The sequence below is a fragment of the Phyllopteryx taeniolatus genome, chromosome 16 (genome assembly GCF_024500385.1).
Source record: "Phyllopteryx taeniolatus isolate TA_2022b chromosome 16, UOR_Ptae_1.2, whole genome shotgun sequence".
Classification (NCBI taxonomy): domain Eukaryota; kingdom Metazoa; phylum Chordata; class Actinopteri; order Syngnathiformes; family Syngnathidae; genus Phyllopteryx; species Phyllopteryx taeniolatus.
The window spans coordinates 22,535,669-22,556,526 of NC_084517.1; the positions used below are offsets into that span (position 1 = coordinate 22,535,669).

The 20,858-nt window shown below is 46.4% G+C and overlaps 1 protein-coding gene across 1 annotated transcript; it reads right to left on the reverse strand.

Moving 5' to 3' along the window:
- Positions 1-1,404: 1,404 nt before the first annotated feature.
- Positions 1,405-20,136, reverse strand: LOC133466064 (heparan sulfate glucosamine 3-O-sulfotransferase 6-like). Its single transcript, XM_061749405.1, has 3 exons — positions 19,142-20,136; positions 16,216-18,207; positions 1,405-3,377 (listed from the first exon to the last, which is right to left on the reverse strand). The coding sequence occupies exons 2-3, from the start codon at positions 16,788-16,790 to the stop codon at positions 2,759-2,761; spliced, it is 1,194 nt and encodes a 397-aa protein (XP_061605389.1). The 5' UTR covers positions 16,791-18,207; positions 19,142-20,136; the 3' UTR covers positions 1,405-2,758.
- Between the last annotated feature and the right edge of the window lie 722 nt (positions 20,137-20,858).

Consider the following 20,858-nt stretch of genomic DNA (forward strand, 5'->3'; position numbering starts at 1 on the left):
CTGGGAGGAATTGATGGTATGCATTGAAACTGTGGTCTGAAAGCTTTGGAAGAATTTGGAAGCTAAGAAAACTCAACAAATGATCTTCTCCCAATGAACAGGGGACATTTGAGGAGGCTTATCAGACGGGACGCTAACTTGTTTTCCCCCCCGTGTTAAAATGGGATAAAAGATAGCTAGCTTTGCCGACACCCCGACAACACATCTTCCCTTCCGATAGTCTGCTAGCGTGGCCGCTTTAGAGAGCCTCGTTGTTGGCTGCGAGTGTGCGTATCTCACGGAGGGAAGGCGGAAGAAAAAATAAAAAAAAGTCTAACGTGATAGCCAGCGTGTGAAAACGTCCTTTTAGATCCGTGGCAATTTTTTTGATCCTTCAAATTTGGTAATAGCACTCTTCTCTGTGGTACATTTATTTCAAACAATAAAGGAAGTTTTTTGTTTTTTATATTTCAAGTTGTAATGATGAATTAAAAAATGGTATCATTCTACATTGTAATTATAACAACAAGAAAAGTAAAATACAATTATCGTTATGCAGAGACTGTATATTTTATATCCGTAAAGAAATTGTGATCTTTCAATAGTAAAATGTCCTTGTAGTGAATTTGTAGACAACCTCACTGACCTACTCATCATTTTAAATCTGCATCTTGAAAAAAATCGGAACTCTCGAGAGTAGTATGAAGTAGTAGTACACTGTTTCACATCAGTTGTGAATCATTGTAGCATGATTGCAGCATTAACATGAAGTTCTTGTGTAACGCCGCCTTTGGTTTTCGTCTCTGAAAAAACATCTGAAGCATAAATGCGCAATCTAAACGAATATGACAGTCCAACCCGCTGCCCTCCACAGTATGTCGCGCATTGAAAGGAAGGGGATGAGTGCGCGTGTGTGGAAGGCTATGTTGTTGTTTGCTGTTTGTTTCCACGCAAAAAGCCATCTTACAACTGCATGCCCACGTTGAGACATCCTGGCTCATTCCGCCGGCTGCTCTCATAGGCCAGCGCAAATGGATTTCTCACAGGTAGCGTCACATGATTTGTTCGTTTTGTCGCTTCGATACAGGAGACAAATTCTGTTGCCAATTCCAAGGGCCATCGTGCGTAACGAAAGGCCTCCGACGGTACACGTGGCCGGACTGGACGGAAGTGTCACCGAGACACGAAGCGCTTGAGTCACGCGGGCACAGGAGATTGCGAGGGCCCACGACCGGTTTGAACTTGCGACGCCACAGCGCGACTTTTGCGTGAGGCCGAGCCAACTCGACTGAAATGAAGCTGGGACACGGGCAGTCTCGGAACATCCAGAGTACGACTTGAAAATAAAACACACTTGGCACCGTGTAGCATAAAACGTGTTTCCGGCTCAAACGGCAAAGGTCGTGACAATCCAGAACAATCCAGTCGGGTTAATACTTTATCTTAAAACACACACACACACACGCACGCAAACGAAATAGCGGTTTATCACTACAGGTGAACTACGGCATATTTTCACGTCTTGCTGGGTAATAAATACATACAAATCTTTCAATCAACACAAACTATAAATATCAGCTTATTGCGTTCAAAAAAAGCCCAAAATCAAGTTAGAAATATACTTGGAGGCAATATTTCTTTCTCCTTTGGTTCAACTCTTCTTCTTCTTCTTCTTAATGATGCAAACAAACGCACGTTTGACGAAGTTAGCCGCGTGGCGCTTAACAGCGTCGGCGGTTTTTACACGACGGCAAAGCAGTCGCACGTCATGGCGCTCGTTACGACGACGCTCTTCGTAAATTCTCTTGCTTTCTTTTTTTCCCCCGATGGTGTGTTTCCTCTTGATTCGGTGTCGCGGCTAGATTGCCGGCATCAGAGCGGGCGCTGTGCGATGTAAGGGGAACCCCCGTTTGGATACGTCTCTCCTTCCAACCGGCCACCCGACTTAAATTGTTGCCAAACCAAAAGCTCGCAAGTATCGAGGTTTCTCCTGTTTCCGTCAGCAAGTAAAGTACGAAAATTGTATTCTGCTTTTGTTACTAGTTAGCTCACATTTGATTTGACCTTCCAAGTGAGAAATGTTTGGTTTCTTATTTTGTCGGGTTTGGGTTTCAGGAGCTTTGCTGAAACAGTTGCAATATCCAGCTGTGGTAGACAAAAACAAAGAAAGCCCATCCCTTGTTTTGCGTTTGCTCACAAGCGGGCATAAGACGAGCAAACGGAAGCAGAGCGGAGGGACCTCAGGCAGACGCAACGCGGAATTAGCAACATTTCTGCTCAAGTCATTAGCACCTCTTTTTGACTTTGTAATTGATGGAATATTCCAAAAAGTAAAACTTCACACCGATAAATGTAGTGTTCCTATAACACTATTAGAACAAGTCGTGCTACCAATGTAGCAGTCGTGGCTAACGGGGCCTTGTTTATAGTGCTAATGCTAGCGTAGTATTGCAAGCGCTGCTATTTTGTTGAAGCTGGACGGCGTTCTCATCACAACTACGCACTTTCATAATCGCATGCCGTCATGAAATTATTATGGCCATTAGTTTCGTGAGGAGCGAGGCTTTGGTCAGTGACTCGAGGGGGGGCTGCGTTTCCTTTTAAAATGACAAAATCTCCCTTAAAGTGTCCCGTGGTTGCTTGGGACTTGAGGGAAATAGGGAGGCTTTTCCTCGTTATGTCCTCTGAAGGAGGTCCACTCAGAAGATGTCATATCCTCACACCCGGTTCCTGAGACAAAGTCAGAGTCAGGCTTTTTCGTCTGGCCTATCCTCTCCCGTTAGTCCCATCCGAAGTCTTGTCCGCTCAACTGATAGAAGCGTCGGTTGTAAGGTCTGTAGAAGTCTCTCAGTTTCTGCAAGACCCCGGTGGGAATCCGTGGATGCGGTCTTCCCTTTGACTTCCCCAAACAGCGAGGCCTGCTGCTACCCTCGGGTTTCTTCAAGCAGGGAAAACCTTTGGTCTGATTGAAGTAGAAGTGCTTCTCGGAAACAACTCTCTTCAGGCCCAGGAAGTCCTGAACCCGACCCATCTCCCCGGCGGGATCTGACACCAACCGCTCACCGCAAACAAAAAGAAAATGTGACAAGGGGAAGTACCGAAGCCAGTTCTCCAGATGTTTGGCATAGAGGCCGATGCGAACGGCGCTCCACGACGTGTCGATCGGTCCCGCCGAGGCGTTCCTCAGGGCCAGGCTCTGGAATGAGGGAAGACCCGGGTTCTTGGAGAGAGTCTGCGTGTAGTCAGACACGGCTCGGGTCACGGGATCCCGGACCACCACGATGAGCTTGGTTTGGCAGTTCAAAGTGCAGACGCGACTCGGCGCCTCCTTGGTGACGAAGTAGCTGGGGGTCTTCTCCATGGTGATCTGACCGTCCAGGGTCCGAGGCATCAAGTTCCTGGAACAAAACAAAGTAGCGTTACGGTCTTTTTCGACGCATGAAGGAATTCGGTCTTTTAATTGAGTAAGTACTTTGAGCGTGTTATGGAACATGGTCTCTCTCCGTCCTGGGTGGGTCAACACCCACACTTTTCCCGCTGTCATCCATGTTTGACCCCTTCGCCACCTTTTTCAAATGGCTGCCAACTCCCAACCCCTACACTTTTGCACCTCTGGAGAATGTGGCCGTTACAACACCCACATTTTTTTCAGGCATTTTTCGGGTTCAGCACCAACATTCTTTGGGCCGTTCCACATCCCGATCAGCATCGTTTTTGGAACAGTTGGGATTTTTGAAAATGTTACCGTACGCGTCCTCACACTTTTTCCCGGGAAAGGGTTCGACGCCCACACTTTTCCCGCTGTTAACGTGACCAACATCTGCTTTCCAAGTAGTCAGCAACCCAGAAATGTTACGGTACAACCTCCCTCACAAACACAGCCTCAGTCTCATCCAGCAACCACTCCTAAATTCACATTTTTGGGGGTCTACCGTGAGTCTCGAAACTACTCTGATCAAAAATGTAGTCCTTACGGACAGGGAAAGCGTTTCCCCGACAAAGCCCGTTGAACCCACCATCATTAGCACCATCTATGAAATATGGCGGCACACCGGCCACAGGCTACATACCGAGAATGCAACAATCGTCTCCCTCTGACTTTTTCAAATCCCATTTCATTTGGGATTCACAAGTGAAATAACTATATAGAAAATGCATCAACGAAGAACAACAAGATTGGTGCTGGTCATGCTGCACGTCGGCAGGGCACTTGTTGCCAGGCAGAGTTCATAGGGCTCAATCTTCACTTGCCGTCATCCAATGAAAAAAAAAAAAGGCAATTGTTACTAGGCAAAGTCCGGGATCCGAGGCATCGAGTTCCTGGAACGCCCACCTTGTTGCTAGGCAGAATTTGTGGAGTGCAAAAATGTGTGCCCAAAAGGCCGATAATTAAAAAAAAAATGCCCACTTGTTGCCAGGTAGAGATCACGGTGCTCAGTCAGAATTCTCTTTTTGTGTTGGTTAACCATTTGGTCCACTGAGAAAAATGGACTGAGTTTGTTTCAAAAGGACTCGGACTAAAGTGCCCTCAAAGCCAGTCGGTGGCAGCAAAAACAATCATCCAACTCAAATTCCACATTCTGTTCTTGAGCTATCGCCCTTTTTACATTTTTATCACAGCCTCAAACCAAAATGACAGACACAAGTTGATTGCCGTCTACCCCCGTGCAAACATATATGTCTGGCAAATGTTTCAGACGCTGCCTATAGCGCTGCTACGAAAATGGGGGAGTGGTAGTCATGGTTACGATAATAACAGGAAGTCACAACAAGCAGTACCGTGATGATCTGTCGACAAAACATGTCACTTGTCAGTCAATGACCACAGCTTGAAAATTCTTGTCCTTGGTGGTCAACTCTGAGTTTATTAATTTATTCATGTCATTGGATTCCCCCCCCCCCCCCCCCCCCCCCCCCCCCGCCCCTGTTTTTAAAGTCGGTCTTCGGTCTCCACTCGAGCTTGCGGCTACCTTTGCCTGGCCGGGCGGAACGCACACACGCTTCATTAGAGCACACCACTTCAAAAAAGGGAACATCAAGAGATAACCTAAACACGGAAGCACCGCAACATTTGCTCTGATTAAAGCTGCATGGAGTCTTGTGCTCGTGTGTGCGAGGTTCTCAACTCCCGAGGCACACCAGGACCCTCGCTCCCCCGTGGGTCCTGATGAGTCAAAACCACAAAGACTCACGAAGCACTTAACGGCAATTTCCTACAGATTTCCAGCCTCCCCCTCTGTTCTTCCTGCGAGAACAAGAAAGCGGGGACCTTTCAGCACCCATCCCCAAACTCCCTCCAGCCCAAAAGTGTGCAGAAAGCCCCCGCGGCATGGCCAACTGCTGAGATCGGCTCGTCTTTTGAACACATGGGGTGCAATGATGAAAGATGCGTACGTTGGATGAGGTATTGAGAAGCTTCTGGACAATCGGGGCGAGAGTTCATGTTTCAACATCTCATCAAAGTTGTACCCCCTCGCCTCTTCAGACATGGTGTGACACGTCCCCGGGTGCCAACGCTAATGCGGTCGCCCCCCCCCCCGATGAGCCGGCCGGGATTCATTGATGTGTCAGCGCTCGACTCAGACGGACCGCGTGAGGCTGAGCTGCCGAGGATTTCATACGCAAATTGTTTTTGAATGAATGCTCTGCGCTTCGTTTTCCCGACACGTCCTCTGGAGCGCTGCCGGAAAAAGGGAGCTTTCATGTGGCTTGCGTTCAAATAAATGACTAAAGAAGAAGCTGCTGTGTAAAAAGAGCGTGCCACAACTGTTTTACAATCGGAGTTTAGCTTGAAGTGTCAATAGCAAGACGCTGTTCACTCGGGTTGATGATGGATAGAGGTTCAAGGGACGTCTATTTAGATTTCAATTGTTCTAGCTATATAGTTTGTGGTAAAATGCCTTAATGACAGAGAAGAAGAAGAAGAGAAGTTGGCAAAGGTGTCATTTACATACAATTCAATTTCAATATATAGGAAACAGATCAAGAATGTCAACAATTATTTGAAACAACAAGGGATTAAGCATAGAGCCTTGAGGGACTCCGCACCAGATGGGCGCTCGGTAGATATTGGTACCATATTTCCTGTAGTCATCCACAGAAAGGACCAGGTATCACTTAGGGGTAAGGTGTGTTTTTTTTTAACTTGCAGGGAGCTTTATTTGTACTATTGAAGTTTTACAACAATATTTTAACAATATTATATACATGAACAATGATGCTTGGCTCAATCTATTTAGGGAAAGACCTTTATTTTGTTTTAACCAGCTGATGCACAGTTGAGACATGTTCATTAAGGGGGAGAAATAGCAAATTACTCTTCAAACACCACCTTTGCTTTTTGTTTTTTGTTTTTTTTGCTGAGGGGAAGCATTTATTAATGAGGACAATAATACAATACTCAAGATATCATTTCCATCCATTTTCTGAGCCGCTTCGCCTCACGCGGGTCGCGGGCGTGCTGGAGCCCATCCCAGCTATCATCGGGCGGGAGGCGGGGTACACCCTGATCTGGTTGCCAGCCAATCGCAGGGCACACACAAACAACAAACAACCATTGGCACCCACATTCACATCTACGGGCAATTTCGAGTCTTCAGTCAACCTACCACGCATGTTTTTGGGATGCGGGAGGAAAGCGGAGCGCCCGGAGAAAAGCCACGCAGGCACGGGGAGAACATGCAAACTCCACACAGGCGGGGGACGGGGATTGAACCCCGCACCTCAGAACTGTGAAGCAGACGCTCCAACCCGTCATCACCGTGCCGCCCAAGATATCATTTATTAGATCAAATTGATTAAGATTTTTGAGGTCCCTTGAAAGGCACTACATAAATCTTATAGTTAAAGTTATTATATTGGCTATAAAAAGTCGACACACCCCTGTTCAAATGCCAGTGTTTTGATCATCGAAATAAATGAGACCACGATTAATTATTTAAAAATAACTCAATTGATGTCCTGCGATTGGCTGGCGACCAGTTCAGGGTGTACCTGAATAATAATAATTATTATTAATAAAAATAATAATTCGACATATTGTGGTTGCAGAGGTGTGCACAGCCTCTTCTCAATGGGGGATGTAGCTATGATAGAATGAACCAATCACATTCCAACTCGTGCTAAATGGAAGTCAGCAGACACCTGCCACCATTTCCAAATGCCTCGGATCAACCACAAACACATTTGAGATGTTCGAGTAAACTTTTGTTGACATTTCTGCTCTTTCTAGCATTAGCCTGAATGTTTTTTTTGTTTGGAAATGTACATAATTCCCTTCACCTTGACTCAGGCCCATAAATGATTTATTTATCTTGGTCTTTTTTTTTTTTTTTTTTTTATATCGCAAAAACCTGACATTTGAACACTGAATACATTAACGTTAATGTCAAGTCAAACTGGAGTTTAAAATAAAACAAAAGGACTATTACAGTTGAAAATGCAAGAACATATGCGGACTGGAAAGAAATACTGTTGAAGGCAACGTCGCTCGGCGGAACATACTAGAAACAGACGCACGCAACACTGTGGCGTGTGCACGGGGGCGATTGCAACCGTAATTACAGTTTCCACTCATGGAAAAAACTGTTCGGGGCAAGAAGGAGACTTTATGTTATAATAATATATTAATATTGAAAAAGAAGCCAAAAAAGGCAGACACCACTGAGACGCCAAATGCTAATTACAATAACCATGCAGAAGGATTTATTTGTTTTCAATGGGTGATTAATTGCGTCATGGCGTCGATTAGGGCGGAGGCCGCCGTTTCAGGAAATACCGCACGTAAACATTATGATACATGTACAGTAGGTTACGTACAGTGGTGCCTTGAGATACGAATTCTATTTGGGAACTCAAAAACTCATCTCAAAGCATCTGTTCTCATTCAAATGAATGGAAATAATGAAAAAGGAAAATAGCACTCTATAATAATGTATCATTACGTATATAAACATATAGTAGTAATAACATCCAAACATATTGTAAAGAAATGAAACAGTTTGTGCCTCATGATTAATTCATGACGGCGGCTTCTGGTGTGCGCAACTTGGCCATCGAGGGGCAGTATAATACAGTTATGCAGACACAAACCAAGACGAGTTTCACAACTAGTAAAAGTGACTCAATATGCTGCAGTGATATAAGACATTTTTTCACAGAGGCTAAAGAATATAATCACGTGAGTATTAATCGCAAATAATCGCAGGGCACACAGAAACAAACAAACAACCATTCGCACTCACATTCCCACCTAGAGTCGTCAATTAACGTGCATGTTTTTGGGATGTGGGAGGAAAGCGGAGCGCCCGGAGAAAAGCCACGCAGGCACGGGGAGAACATGCAAACTCCACACAGGCCAGACCGGGATTTGAACCCCGGTCCCCACAACTGTGAGGCAGATGTGTGTGGAAAACCACCAAACCATGCTGACCTAATGACAAACGTGCACAATTCGGACAAAATGTCACTTCATATGACAACCCAGATAAGTCAATGTTCCATTAAAAAAAAAAAAAAAATCTAAATAATTAAGGTAAAACTGTTCAAAAGTTAATTTTCTTTCATGTTCAAAAGTTTAACTACACTTTTGGAGTCTAACCTTTTCAAAATCACAGATAAACTAATAGATCTCACCGCAAGGTGGCGCTTCAAGACAAATTGCCAAATGAGCCGAGCGATAACAAGCGTTGGCCTTCCAAGGAGGAAGTGATGTGAAAAAAATGGTTAAATAAATCCGACTATTTTTCCAAATGTAATCATGGACACTTCCAAAAGCAACTGTCATCTAATGAGGCACTTTCGTCCAGTCATGTAATGGAGGACAATTGCATACGTTTAGTATTTCAATTACATCATGGTAACCATTACATTAATGGTTAACAGTTTATGGAGTCTGTCAATAGAAAAGGAGTATTCAAGACAGTCGTTATTCCAGGTGGGATAACAATCAGCTAGTCTCGGTGAGTCGAGGATGAATCATTAAAGAAGGTTCAAAAAAAAAAAAAAGATAATCCATCTCTTGAGTAGTCACATATTGATGTAAAGTTTGCTTCAGGTCATTTGAATCCCAAACTATTCCGATGTTCTCTATGATGAGATACCATGCATTGATTACGAGCCAAGTACAGGAGCTGCAAATGTCCCTTCGCCGCCTGTCTGTCCCCACTTTATCTGTGTCTGATCAATATGTCTGTCTCGATATGACACAGAGTTGCCGGTGTGTGTGTGTGTGATGCAGATGAGGGACAAGAAAAGGCGTCTCCTCCTCGTCTGTAGGAGATTTGTCCTCGGGTGAAGTGTCACTTCGGTAATGGACCGCAAGTTGTCCATCCGTCGTCTTCATGACTATTTAATGAATGCTGTCGGCCTCATCTCGTCGTGGCTCATTATTATCGCACAATCCATAAAAGACATTTTGCCGTCATTAAATGTGCTCCTGTGTGTCGTGTCGGGATAATAAACTTGATTCATTTCTTGTGTATGTTGTCACGCATGTCGATCCCCTCCTGTTATGCTCGCGATATCGATGTCTACGTATTATTCATGTTTTCAAAATTCCTTTATCTCCTTAAATCATTGTTGATAATTTCACCTATACAGTTCATGTAACGTTTTTGTATTTATTTAATCAAATAATTGGTTCATAATTATTTGAAATGACAGGGGATTATGGACAGAGCTCTGAGGTACTCCATACTATATATACCAATGAATATCAATGACTTAATTAGAATCCAATTAATTATGACTAATAACATGAAACAAAAATGAGAATGAATAAACATGTTATTTTCAACAAACTATTGGATATATTTCATATCTACGAATGACCAGGCCCATCTGTCCATTTTAAAAGGTCAACTTATAGATGCTCAAAATCCTAAGACAACTCCAGGTGTATCTGATACTGCAACTCGAGTACATTCTCCAATAAATAAAATCAATTCTCAAATAAATCAAATAAATACATTCTCTATCGTCACGATGCCTCAATCAGTCGTCCACCTGAAAATCATTTAAAAAAAAAAAAAAAAAACACACAAAGAGGAAACAAATTTCACATCAGCATAGTTTTCACCCATGCTGCCTTTAACTGCACTGCATTTTTGATAGGAACCAAGAACAAGAATAAAAGGACAATTAGAATCAGCAAATGAGTCAATAAACACCCAGGGCCACGTTTTGTGGAAAAGCGCTAATTAGGAGTTAGTCAAGAAACTCTCTTGCGGGCTCACTATTTGGCAAATAGTGAGCTTACTCTCCGTTAATAGCATTTTACAGCATCTCCATACAGTGTAATAACTAACGTATGTGTAATTTATCAATCCCCGGTTGTAAAGCCGTACCGATGTGTAGTATAGTACGTGCAGTAAACTCGAGGAAGAATGAACTCGCAGTCGATTGCGTGTAAAAGCGCAGCGGCAGTAAATCGGCGGCCCGACGGCGGAAAGCGCTGCCGACTCGCCGCATTAGTCTGCAACTCCCCGCTGTGGGGAGGATGTTGTACTTTTCCTGCCTCCAGTGATACGACGCTGATTACACTACTGATACTCCGAGGCAGTCTGGAGCTCCAGATTAAATGCAGACCCCGCGAACGTGGATGTGGCTAAGAGACTTCCTGCCCGAAAACATTATGGCTCCCCTCCTGTTGCGCTAGAACAAAAGGCATTCCGTGCAGGAAGTTGAGCCGAAAAATATTCTCAAATGCAATTAGCATTTCATTTTCTTGAAAGAAAAAACACATCGACAATGCAGCAGGTTATTAAGTTAGCTAAATGGACCTTTTGGACTTGGAGAAGAGCTTCTGCTTTTGCCAGGCTTACAGAATGACTGGAGGGGGGGGGGGGGGGGGGGGCAATCCTGCCTCGAGACAGTCCCCGGTGCCAGCCGGGTGGCTGAATTTGTGCCGAGTTTGACTCGGGCAGGCTGAGGAAGTTGTGGCTGAGCTCCACGTGACAAGCCAAAACACAGCTGCCACCTCCAGATTTCGAACATCCTGTGAACACTTTGGATTTATTTTTTCACTCCCCCGGTGGAATAACAATGCAGTAATAGCGGTACAGGAGGTCGTCTCAACGGGAGGCGAGCGGCCGCGTACTTCCGCAAGGATGTCAGAACGTTTTATGTGCCCGATAATTATGGGCTGCAGCAGGATACTGCAAAGCCTTTGGATGTGTGTCAATTCATCCTTCCTTATTCTTCATCTTTATATGAAGTCATTTAATATCAAGGTTGTCTTTTAGTTGTATGTTTGAAATAGTCACGTGTGCTCTTTTTTTTTTTAATTCCTGTATATGAATGTATATTCATCTCCAGTAAAAAAAAAAAATAATAATAATCATAATAATTTTTCATCTGCTTTCACTTCTGTTGATGGCAAATATAAGCGTGTCACATACACAATAACAAAATAAAATGTCATGAATCTCCAAGAATCAAGTGGCGTTCCGCAAGGATCTGTTCTCTTAACATCTATCATTTTGTCTTTCGACATGAACACATTTGCGGGTGTAAGCAAATCATCTTTCCGTGAAATGAACGCACCGTGTGCCACCCTTTCCCAAATTGAAGATGAAATATGTACTGACATTATACAGGACAGTGCAACAAATAAATGGAAATGACTTATTATTATTATTCCAAATGATCAAACGTTAAGAGCTTTTCTTATTTTTTTATGACAGGTGGTCAAATTAATGATAACGGACACAACAGACAAACAAACAAAACAAAACAAAACAAAGAAACCAAAAAAACTACAAAAAAAGCCAAGACAACTGGTGATGAAATTAAGGGTACGATTAGACAATAATAATCATTCGCTACACTTTGGAAAAGTTTTCCATCTATCTATGAATGACACTGGGTTGTTCCCAGTTCAGTGGAAAGCCGCTCATCTTCTTTGTGCCGCGCTTTACTGCTCGACCTGACTTCACTTCCAGTCCTTGATTGCTTCCATCCTGTTTCTTTTCCTCACCAGCTCATGATACCAAACGAGGGTGACACAGCTCAACTCTTCGCGAGAACAAGAAACAGCAACTCTGGGTTGATTGCAATATCCTCCATATGGTGGAAGGGTTTGGCCTTTTTTTTTTTTTTTTTTTTATCCGCTTTATAAGCACCGCGTGAAGTTTCGACTGCAGCCGAAACTTTGCCGCTGTTCAAAAATGCATTTCAACACTTGCAGGTCTGCTACTCCAATCAGCCAGCTTCACTAATGGCCTCGAGGAGGCTGGCACTCAGCGAGGTGTTCAAAATATCCCCCTGGCTTGGAAACGTCGCGAACCCTGGCGCTATAAAAAAAAATTTAAAGTTCACTTTTTTTTTTGCCATTTTCTAATTCTAATCAAATTACAAATATATTTATCGGTGTGTCGAGAAGGGGTGGGCAAACCTCCGCGTTAGATTTTTAAAAAGGCGCAGACGTTCAAATAGAAGTTGCTTCAAGGCACACTGACGCTAGTTTCGTTAACCTGTCTATGGCGTTTTGCACTGTGTGTTAGCAATAGGCTAACAGACTTTGGTAAGACAAAAAAGGTTTTTGTGGTTTGGTTCAATACACAATGTGAAATTCTGTTTGTTTTATGTTTAGTTTTCCAGCAAACGTAAAAAGGGGGAGTGGCAACAATGAATGTAAAACAGTTTTATAGAGGACCCGGCATGAATATTTCATAATCCAAAACATCCAAACGAAAGTGACACACATTATTCCTGAGAGCGGAATCGATCTCGATGCAGATTTGAAGAAATCTCTGTGAAGGCATTTATCGCTTTCATCGGCGCTGACATCGCCGCTTGCCCTCAAAGCGCTCGCGGCGAGATTTTGGTAGCGAAGCCACCAAAACGTGAGCGGCATCGAGACGGACAATTGGCCAGCTTTCAAAAACATCAATGACCAAGTGAAATATTATGGAGACTGCATTTGTGCTTTTGATAATTCTGCATCTTTTTCTGCAACTATGACTCACTCTTAGAATGTTTATTTTTCTACGGATTGTGTTTAGTTGATCTAAAAAAAAATAATCAAAATCTGAGTATGTACCACTGTTTCTTGTGTTGTCTCTTCGTTTTTTTAAGTTTACGTCGTTGATTCCAATTTTTGACAGTTATTTGGAAAAAGGTGGGCTGAATGACACTGAGTAGTGAGCCACATGCTGCTTCACCAAGTCAAAAGACATTTCTTACTTTTTTTTTTAGTCCCCCTCACTCCACACACACTGTACGACTCTCCTTTTCCACGGCTTGCTGTTATTTGCGCGTTTCCTCAAACCACCCCAAAAATACTTTGGATTTGAGCATTTTCCCTTGAACTCATAAACCTAAATGGCAAGTCACGACAAAGCGGAATATTTTTGAAAAAGCCCGCCCGCCCGCAACATAAGTGAATGAGTGCGTTTGAACCAAATGGCGACATCAAACCCAAGAGATAATCAGAGCCTCCGCGCCATGGAAACTTTGGGATCCCTTCACAAAGTCGCATTCAAGTAAATATAACTTAACAATATTACGACGCTTCGTCTTTTGGAAGAAGAAATGTAAAAATAGCTTGACGAAGCTTTCAGGTCGTCTTGAGAGAGGAAAAGACTTTTTGATCACGGTTGAGTGCGTCGAGCGTTTCCGGTATGTTGTCAACACGCCACAGACTTCAATTCAATCACATCCACATATGCGCGAAAGATGAACCAAGACGGCAAAGCTTGTTCGGCCTTGGCGGCGGCGGCGGCGGCGGCGGCGGGCGGACTGCCGTCTATGCTGAGGGTCGTTCAAGTATAAATCGACGTTTAGCCTTTACTGTAGTTGCCGGGTGTCAACAGATTGTGCGGGCCTCCCTTATATCGCGGTTGGCGCGCGTGTACGTCTTTTCAAATATGATCATCGGTTGGGCGGCACGGTGACCGACCGGTTCGCACATCTGCCTCACAGTTGTGGGGACCGGGGTTCAAATCCCGGTCCGGCCTGTGTGGAGTTTGCATGTTCTCCCCGTGCCTGCGTGGCTTTTCTCCGGGCGCTCCGCTTTCCTCCCACATCCCCAAAACATGCGCACGGGGTTAATTGAAGACTAGGTTTGAATGTTTGTGTCTATGTGCACTGCGATTGACTGGCGACCAGTTCGGGGTGTAGCCCCGCCTCTCGCCGGGATAGGCTCCGGCACGCCCGCGACGACTCGTGAGGATTAAGCGGTACAGAAAATGGGACGGATGGATCATCAGATGACGCCAAGAGCTTCAAGGAGATGAAAGGTCAAAGGTTTCAGTGATGTTTTTCAGGGCCTGTCAAACACGGCGGCCTGGAATAAAGCACGTGTGTGCGTTTACAGGTGCCGCACACTGAGCTGGCTCTTTGAGAGGAGGACTCGCTTGTTCCGCCTGCATGAAGTCCACCCCCTTTTCCTTCAGAGTCACATCGCAGCCCAGAAACCCTCACCCGAGTTCACGGGTGACGTCGCTGCGCCGTCAAAGACGTCAGAACGAACGGCAGGTTGACAAGTTGCAAGCAAAAGAGCGTCACGGCAGCAGAGTGCGCTCATCGAAACAGCGGTCGCCCACATGAAGACGTCCTTCCAGCGGCAGCGCGGCGCCTCGCATTTCTGAATCTCAGGTCAAACCTTTATGTGTGGCGTCCGCCTGTCCCGCAGACCCAAAATGCAACTCTTGTCACATAGAACCGGGCTTGAAATTGGGGGGGAAGGGGCGCGTCAGGACACTTGGGTCCTGAATCTCAAGCTAATGTCCATAACGGAGCAAAGCTAGTCTTGAATCCCAAGCCGTGGACTTTTCTATTTGTCTACTGCCACCGACGAATGTTTTTCAACGGGTAGGCACGGGAAGAGGATCTCGCCCAGCTCGTCTGTGAAGCTCGGGTTTGTAAACCGCTGTAATGACGACCGGCTCCCCGTAGAGGGCGCCGTTGCGGCGCTTCGGATTTGAGATCAGCGCGGCCTTTGAGGTGACCATAAAGATTAGGTGGCGAATGAAAGATTTGTGTGAAAACAACCTACGTTCTACTGCTGATGACCGAGTCTGCCGGTTCAACGGCGGTCAGCTACCTGTCCGCATCGCGGGTTGATGGAAGACTAAATTGCCCAGCGATTGGTCGGCCAGCGGTCCAGGGCGTGTCGGACGGCCGGAAGACCTTCCAACAGACGCCGGGAGGAGAGAGCGGAACGATGAGACGAGTGAGAAACAGGTTGCGAAAAAAACGGTGTGCGAAAATGACCAGCGGTCAAAAGTGTTTCCACGTGTGACGAAACGCTGCGCGAGGGATGCAAGAAAAGACAGAAATCGCACCTCATTTCTTCGACACCTCGTCTTCCTTGGCACTTTTTCTCCAGGCTTTCCGAGATGATTATCGCTAAGCGTATTTCTCACACCGTCCCCGACGACATCTGGAGATGATCTGCTGCTGAATCGCAACGTAGAAGCGAGTGCGGCAACTCGGAATCGCATTGAACATCGACCGTCCTCTTTCGACGCCGCTTCGTCCTCGTGTAGCCCGTCCCGGCCGACCTCGGGTGAGATGCGGGGTACGCCCGGTTCATCGCGGGGCACATATTGACCAAGAACCCATCACATTGGAAATCGGGTCTTCAATGAACCTACCGTGCCTGTTTTGGGGATTTGCGAGTGACAGTAAATAATAACGGAGCAGGAAAGGGTTGCGACTTGTCTGGTAGTGCAGGAACTTTTTTGTGTTTGGTTTGTTTTTTTTTTGCCAATTGTGCAAAAAGACGCGTAGTCCTCCAGCACTTGGAGCAGTTCGAACGACTCATATCGCAATAGTCCGGCGCAATGAGCCTTGTGCAAAGGGCGCCGAGACTTCAAGCGAGTGTACGCGGTTTAAAGCGACGAGTAGCGCGATCATCTGGGACGATGTCGATTGTGCAAATGTTGCAGATACTCATGATGATCAACTTGAGCCAAAATCCTGCATCCTTCACTTTCTTAGCCAATATATATATATATATATATATAATGAAGAATTGGGCTAATTATTGGAGTCCAAATAACGTGAAGATGTCAAGATGCAACTGTTTCCGCCTGTTTCGAAGCTTTTATGTGCCGAGATGAAATGTCACGTACGACGTCGTACAGTTCGAAGCTTCTTCTGTATTTGCTGTCCGAGTCGGAATAAAAGTGGACCGAATGGGAGTGAAATATTTCAAGTGTGCATACTTTTCTTGCATTCTGCTTCCGAACACCAAATAAGAGTCGGCGTCGTCCGCGCTCGGAGTCGTACCTGTACCACTCGAGTCCTCTGCCGTAGAACCTGTCGAAGAAGTGCGGTTCGGCTCCCACGGCTCGGACGTCCGGGTGGATGCGGAGGAACTCGAGCAAGGCGCGGGTCCCTCCCTTCTTCACGCCGATGATGATGGCCCGCGGGAAGCGCTTTCTGCCGGCCACGTCGCGCTCCTCCGGGAGGCTGCGCGGCCGCCGCTCGCCGTCCGAGCGGCAGTAGAAGAAGTAGGGCACGATGAGGAGCGCGGCGAGGAAGGGCAGCGCCTTGGCCGAGTCCAACCTGACTCCGCGTGCGCTCCATCCCATGAGTGGCGTCCGCGGCTCCTCCTCACATCGCTCGCGTGCCGCGCCAGACGAGCGCAACGTCGGCCGCGCTTCGCTCTGCGCCGCCTTTTTGTCAGTCTCCACCTTCCCGGCGCACACGGAGGCGGCGCCCCCGCTCGACGTCACTCGACTCCTTGACTTGGGAAGTTCAAGGTCAAAGTCTTCCTGCCAGTGCAAGTGAGTCAAAACCCGCCAAACGTTGTCCGAATTGACCTGGGTGCGTTCTCTCAGAGGAGACGACGACGACGACATCGACACCTGGCACTTCGGAGGGTCGTGGGCTCGAATGCGCGCAGTCTGCGTCTTCTCCTCCAAGTTGTCCGTAGGTGCGAATGGTTGTTTGCGACCGGAAGTCAGACGCGGAGAGGCGCGCGAGCTCGCCCCGGGATGATGAGCGGCTCGGAGGACGGAAGGAAGGAGGAGGGTCGCAGTTGACCTCCTGTTTCTGGAAGTCCATCTTCTTTTTTTTTTTTTTTTTTTTTTACATCATGCCGAGTTAACAAACAAACCCCCAAAAGTACAGATACACTGGATATAAAAAAGTCTACACACCCTTGTTCAAATGCCATGTTTTGCGACATGACCAATGAGACCACGCTAAATCATTTCGAAACCTTTCCCACTGTTCACATGACCTATAACGAAAGTACGGCTGAAATTGCACCACTTTCGAGCAATCGGTGGGCGAAGGGGAGCCGCGGGCACGCGCACGCACGCCGTGAAATGAATCCGGCCAGCGTCTGTGAGGCTTTCTAATTGCGATTTGTTTTCTCTCTTGCCTTCTTCCTCGGTGACAAAACTGCCCGGTGTAAAAAAAAGTTGTTTTGACTGCGGTCGTCCGAGCGTGGGAAAAACAAAAATGGCGCAAACAAAAAGGTCTCGGCGGACGCGGACGCGGACGCGATCCTGGCAAATATAGAATAATGATATGTTGTGAAGGACGCATTTTGGCACGGGGGGAATTCGCAGCTTCGGGAAAGAAGGCAGGCCCAATGAGGTCAGGACGGAGCGCTTGCTTTTTTCCCCCCGGTGCTAATTGCTCCGTTTTGGGCTTCCGCTGGCGAGTCGGGCCCGCTCATATAAAGACACAAACGTGCAGCGGAAGGGAGGGAGGGAGCTGCGTTACCCGGTGCTGCGTTCAAGTACAGGCCGCATCATCTATCTGGCCCGCAGGTGCGTCGCACCGCCTGCGATGGAGCTTTCCGTCCGTGCCGCGTACACCTGTCAGCCATTACGGCAAATTGTAAAATGCCGCAAGAGGGCTGAAAAACCAGAAGCTGTTGAGCGTTTGCGAGAAGCACAAGATACGTGACGGGATTCCTTCAAGCCACCGCGGCGGACCTACGGAAACCACCATTTTGTTTGCGGCGCAAGGGGCGGAGGCGACAGTTGTCGCGGATGCTGTGGAACTGCACACGCAACCTGGGACTTGCACTCCATCCTAGAACACCTGGGCGGCACGGGGACCTACGTGGGTTTGGATCCCGTTCGTGGACTTGAGCTCTGCGTTCCACACCGTCGTCCCCGAACTCCTTCTCCTCAGAACTTCTCCAGCTCCGCCAGTGGATTTGCAGCTTCCTGACGGGCAGGTGAGGCCGGGCGCCACCGCCTCATCTGCACCCACCACCGGCACCGGCACGCCGCAAGGATGCGTCCTTGCGGCGTGATTCTGGAAAATGGATGGATGTTGTTGACCAATACTGGCCAACTCATGTGCTTGATCTGCACCATTTGCACAATTGTCACTGTACCAGATTAGCGGACTGTTCTATACTCACTTCGAACTCTCCGTCGTTTGTCAATTTTGTAATGCCGATCCAATTGTCTTTGTATCGGCATTAGCGGTAACCTTTCGTTGCTCAGTGACTCTCCGTCGTGTGTTTTTATGTCCTAAAAGTATATTTTGTCTGTTGTCGCACTCGAGCTACCAGAGACAAATTCCTCGTGTGATTTTGCCACGCTTGGCAAATAAAGATGATTCTGACGTGCATTCTGAACCTTGTTGCGAAAACATACTTTTTTTTTTTTCTGTATTGTGACTATATTATCCCCCGTGTACTGTCAACATGTGTATCCAAACAACCAACAAAAGCACGTTGTAACATTTTTTTGGGCTTGATCCTGAAAAAAAATGACATTCATTGGACATATTCCCTTTTTTTTTTTTTTTTTTTTTTTAATGTGATCAGGTTTTTTTTTTTACTCTCATAAGAAAAAGTACAATGATTCGATACATCGCATGTTCACATTTCTAGTTCTGTACTCCGGTTCGGTCCAAAATGTGAGACACGGTCTACGTTTTTTTATACATGGGTACATTATATAAAGTTGAAATTTGGGAGTTCTGGGGAGAATTTGGGTCTTCGGCTAAAAAAAGATTGGGAATTCCTGGTGTAGATTGTGATTGTGATTATGTTGATCTTTCACTCAATAATAACCTTTCTCGGGACTGATGTGATTCTCCGAATAAAGTACAAACCGGTGAAGCTCAAATGTTCACCGCACAGCGTTTGAAGTGCGACTCTTTGTGTCGCGCACGCAGCTCGTGAGATGCTCAAGTTTTGGAGCCCTCCGCTAGAAAAGAACACAAAAGCAACACAAACCCTTTCGTGTCCGTTCCAAAGCGATACGAATGATGGATGGAACGAAAGCAAGCTGCCGCGGGCCTCCACCTGCGCATCTGCGTGCATCCGCGACACTCCCACTTCCCGCTTTATGCACACGGCACTGCACCAAAGACATTTGCTCACTGGAGAAGAAGAAGAGGAGAGAAAAAAACAAACCATTAACAGCCTTGAAAGTATTCAACCGCAGCAAAAAGCCACATAAGTGAGCGAAGCTCTCATTCGGCATGGAAGCAATTTCAGTCGAAAGAAGAGTTTGCTGCCGTCGGGACGGCCCGAAAGCAGGCGCGGATCCACGCGAGCGGCCGTGCGACTCATAAACAAAAATATGTCGACCGCCATCGAAACCAGCTGCGCTCCAGCAATTTTCAGACGTGTATGATGTCAGCAGTAAAAAAAAAAAAAATGAAATGCCTTTCCAGAGAGCAAGTCTGGGCGGGGGCACCATTTTGCTTTTCTTTTTTTTTCCCAAACTTCAAACTGCTATTTACCTTCCCACTTCCCAGGCCCTATCTTTGAAAGCGTTCGAAGGGAATCGAGCCGAATGGCAATCGTGTGGTCGCACGAGCTGAAGAACATTTGGGAAATCTCGGGCTTTTTTTTTTTTTGCGGTGAGAAGCGGGATCCGGAGTTTGAAGGCGTGTGCGTGATTCCGATGTACTAAACTCAAGTCACGTCCCCCTCTTTCCCTTGAAAACAATCAAATCATATGACACATTTGACTCACGTTTGAATCAAATCAATCCAAAGCACTTTTTTTTTTTTTTCCAGTGCGCAAATGAGTGAAAGGGAGTAAGGGAGTCATTTTTCGTCATTGACGTTTTCCTTATTTTTGACTGTAGCTAAATCGGAGCCCAGTGACGATAGCTAGCTAGCTATCCCTACACCTCAAAAAATGCATTTTTCCCTTTCAGATATTGTGGCGGCTTTAGAGTGCCTCGTGGTCGGCCGTGATTGCGCGCATGTCACGCAGAGAACAGAGGAAGAGAGAGGAGGAAGGATTTTTTTTTGTTGTCTTCGTCCTACTTGACAGCCAACGCGCGGACAGGGGCTTCGCGCTTGACATATATGACAGCCACCTGAGGCTTTAAGTGGATATACATTTTCAAACATATCATTATGCGTAGACATGAGAAAGATGCCAGATGAAGTCGCAGCGATTTTGCCAGGTGGTTGTAGAGGCATTCGATTGACATTCGGGGGACACGCCCACAGTGTTTGAGAGTGGCGAGAACGGCTTGATCCTTCATGATTTCGAAGCCTCATTTGAAATAATTTGTTATACTTTACGTAGGATTTTGTTCATCATTCAAATTGGACAGGGTTGTTCAAACTTTTCTCCGCCGTGTGTGAAATGTACAAGACAATTATCTTTCGCACGCGGTGTTAATATGAAATCTGCGTTTTTTTTTTTCTGACAGCCGAGGCCTGGGGTTGACGTCAAGTTTCCAGAAAAGACCGTCCGTACAGTCGGTGCGTGTTTGAAGGCCGCGTTGCCACACTTTTCCCCCAAAGACGCTCGCCGCTCCCAACGTAACAAGCACGGCGGCCTTGAGGACGTTTCAAGCCGAGTCCGCAAACCGGCGGCTGACGTCACATTTGGACAAGCGCCTCTCTTTTACGCCCGATTGTGTCGGGCAATCGGACGGCCGCACTTGGTGTCGCCGCTCGCTGGGGTTTCCCAAAGTTTTGGTCA

Bases quoted from the DNA above. Each gene is read 5' to 3' on its own strand.
- LOC133466064 (XM_061749405.1), bottom strand. From the start codon at position 16,790: ATGTCGTCGTCGTCGTCTCCTCTGAGAGAACGCACCCAGGTCAATTCG. The intron at 3,378-16,215 runs GTACGACTCCGA...GTTTTGTTCCAG, and splicing joins AGAGGACTCGAGTGGTACAG to GAACTTGATGCCTCGGACCC.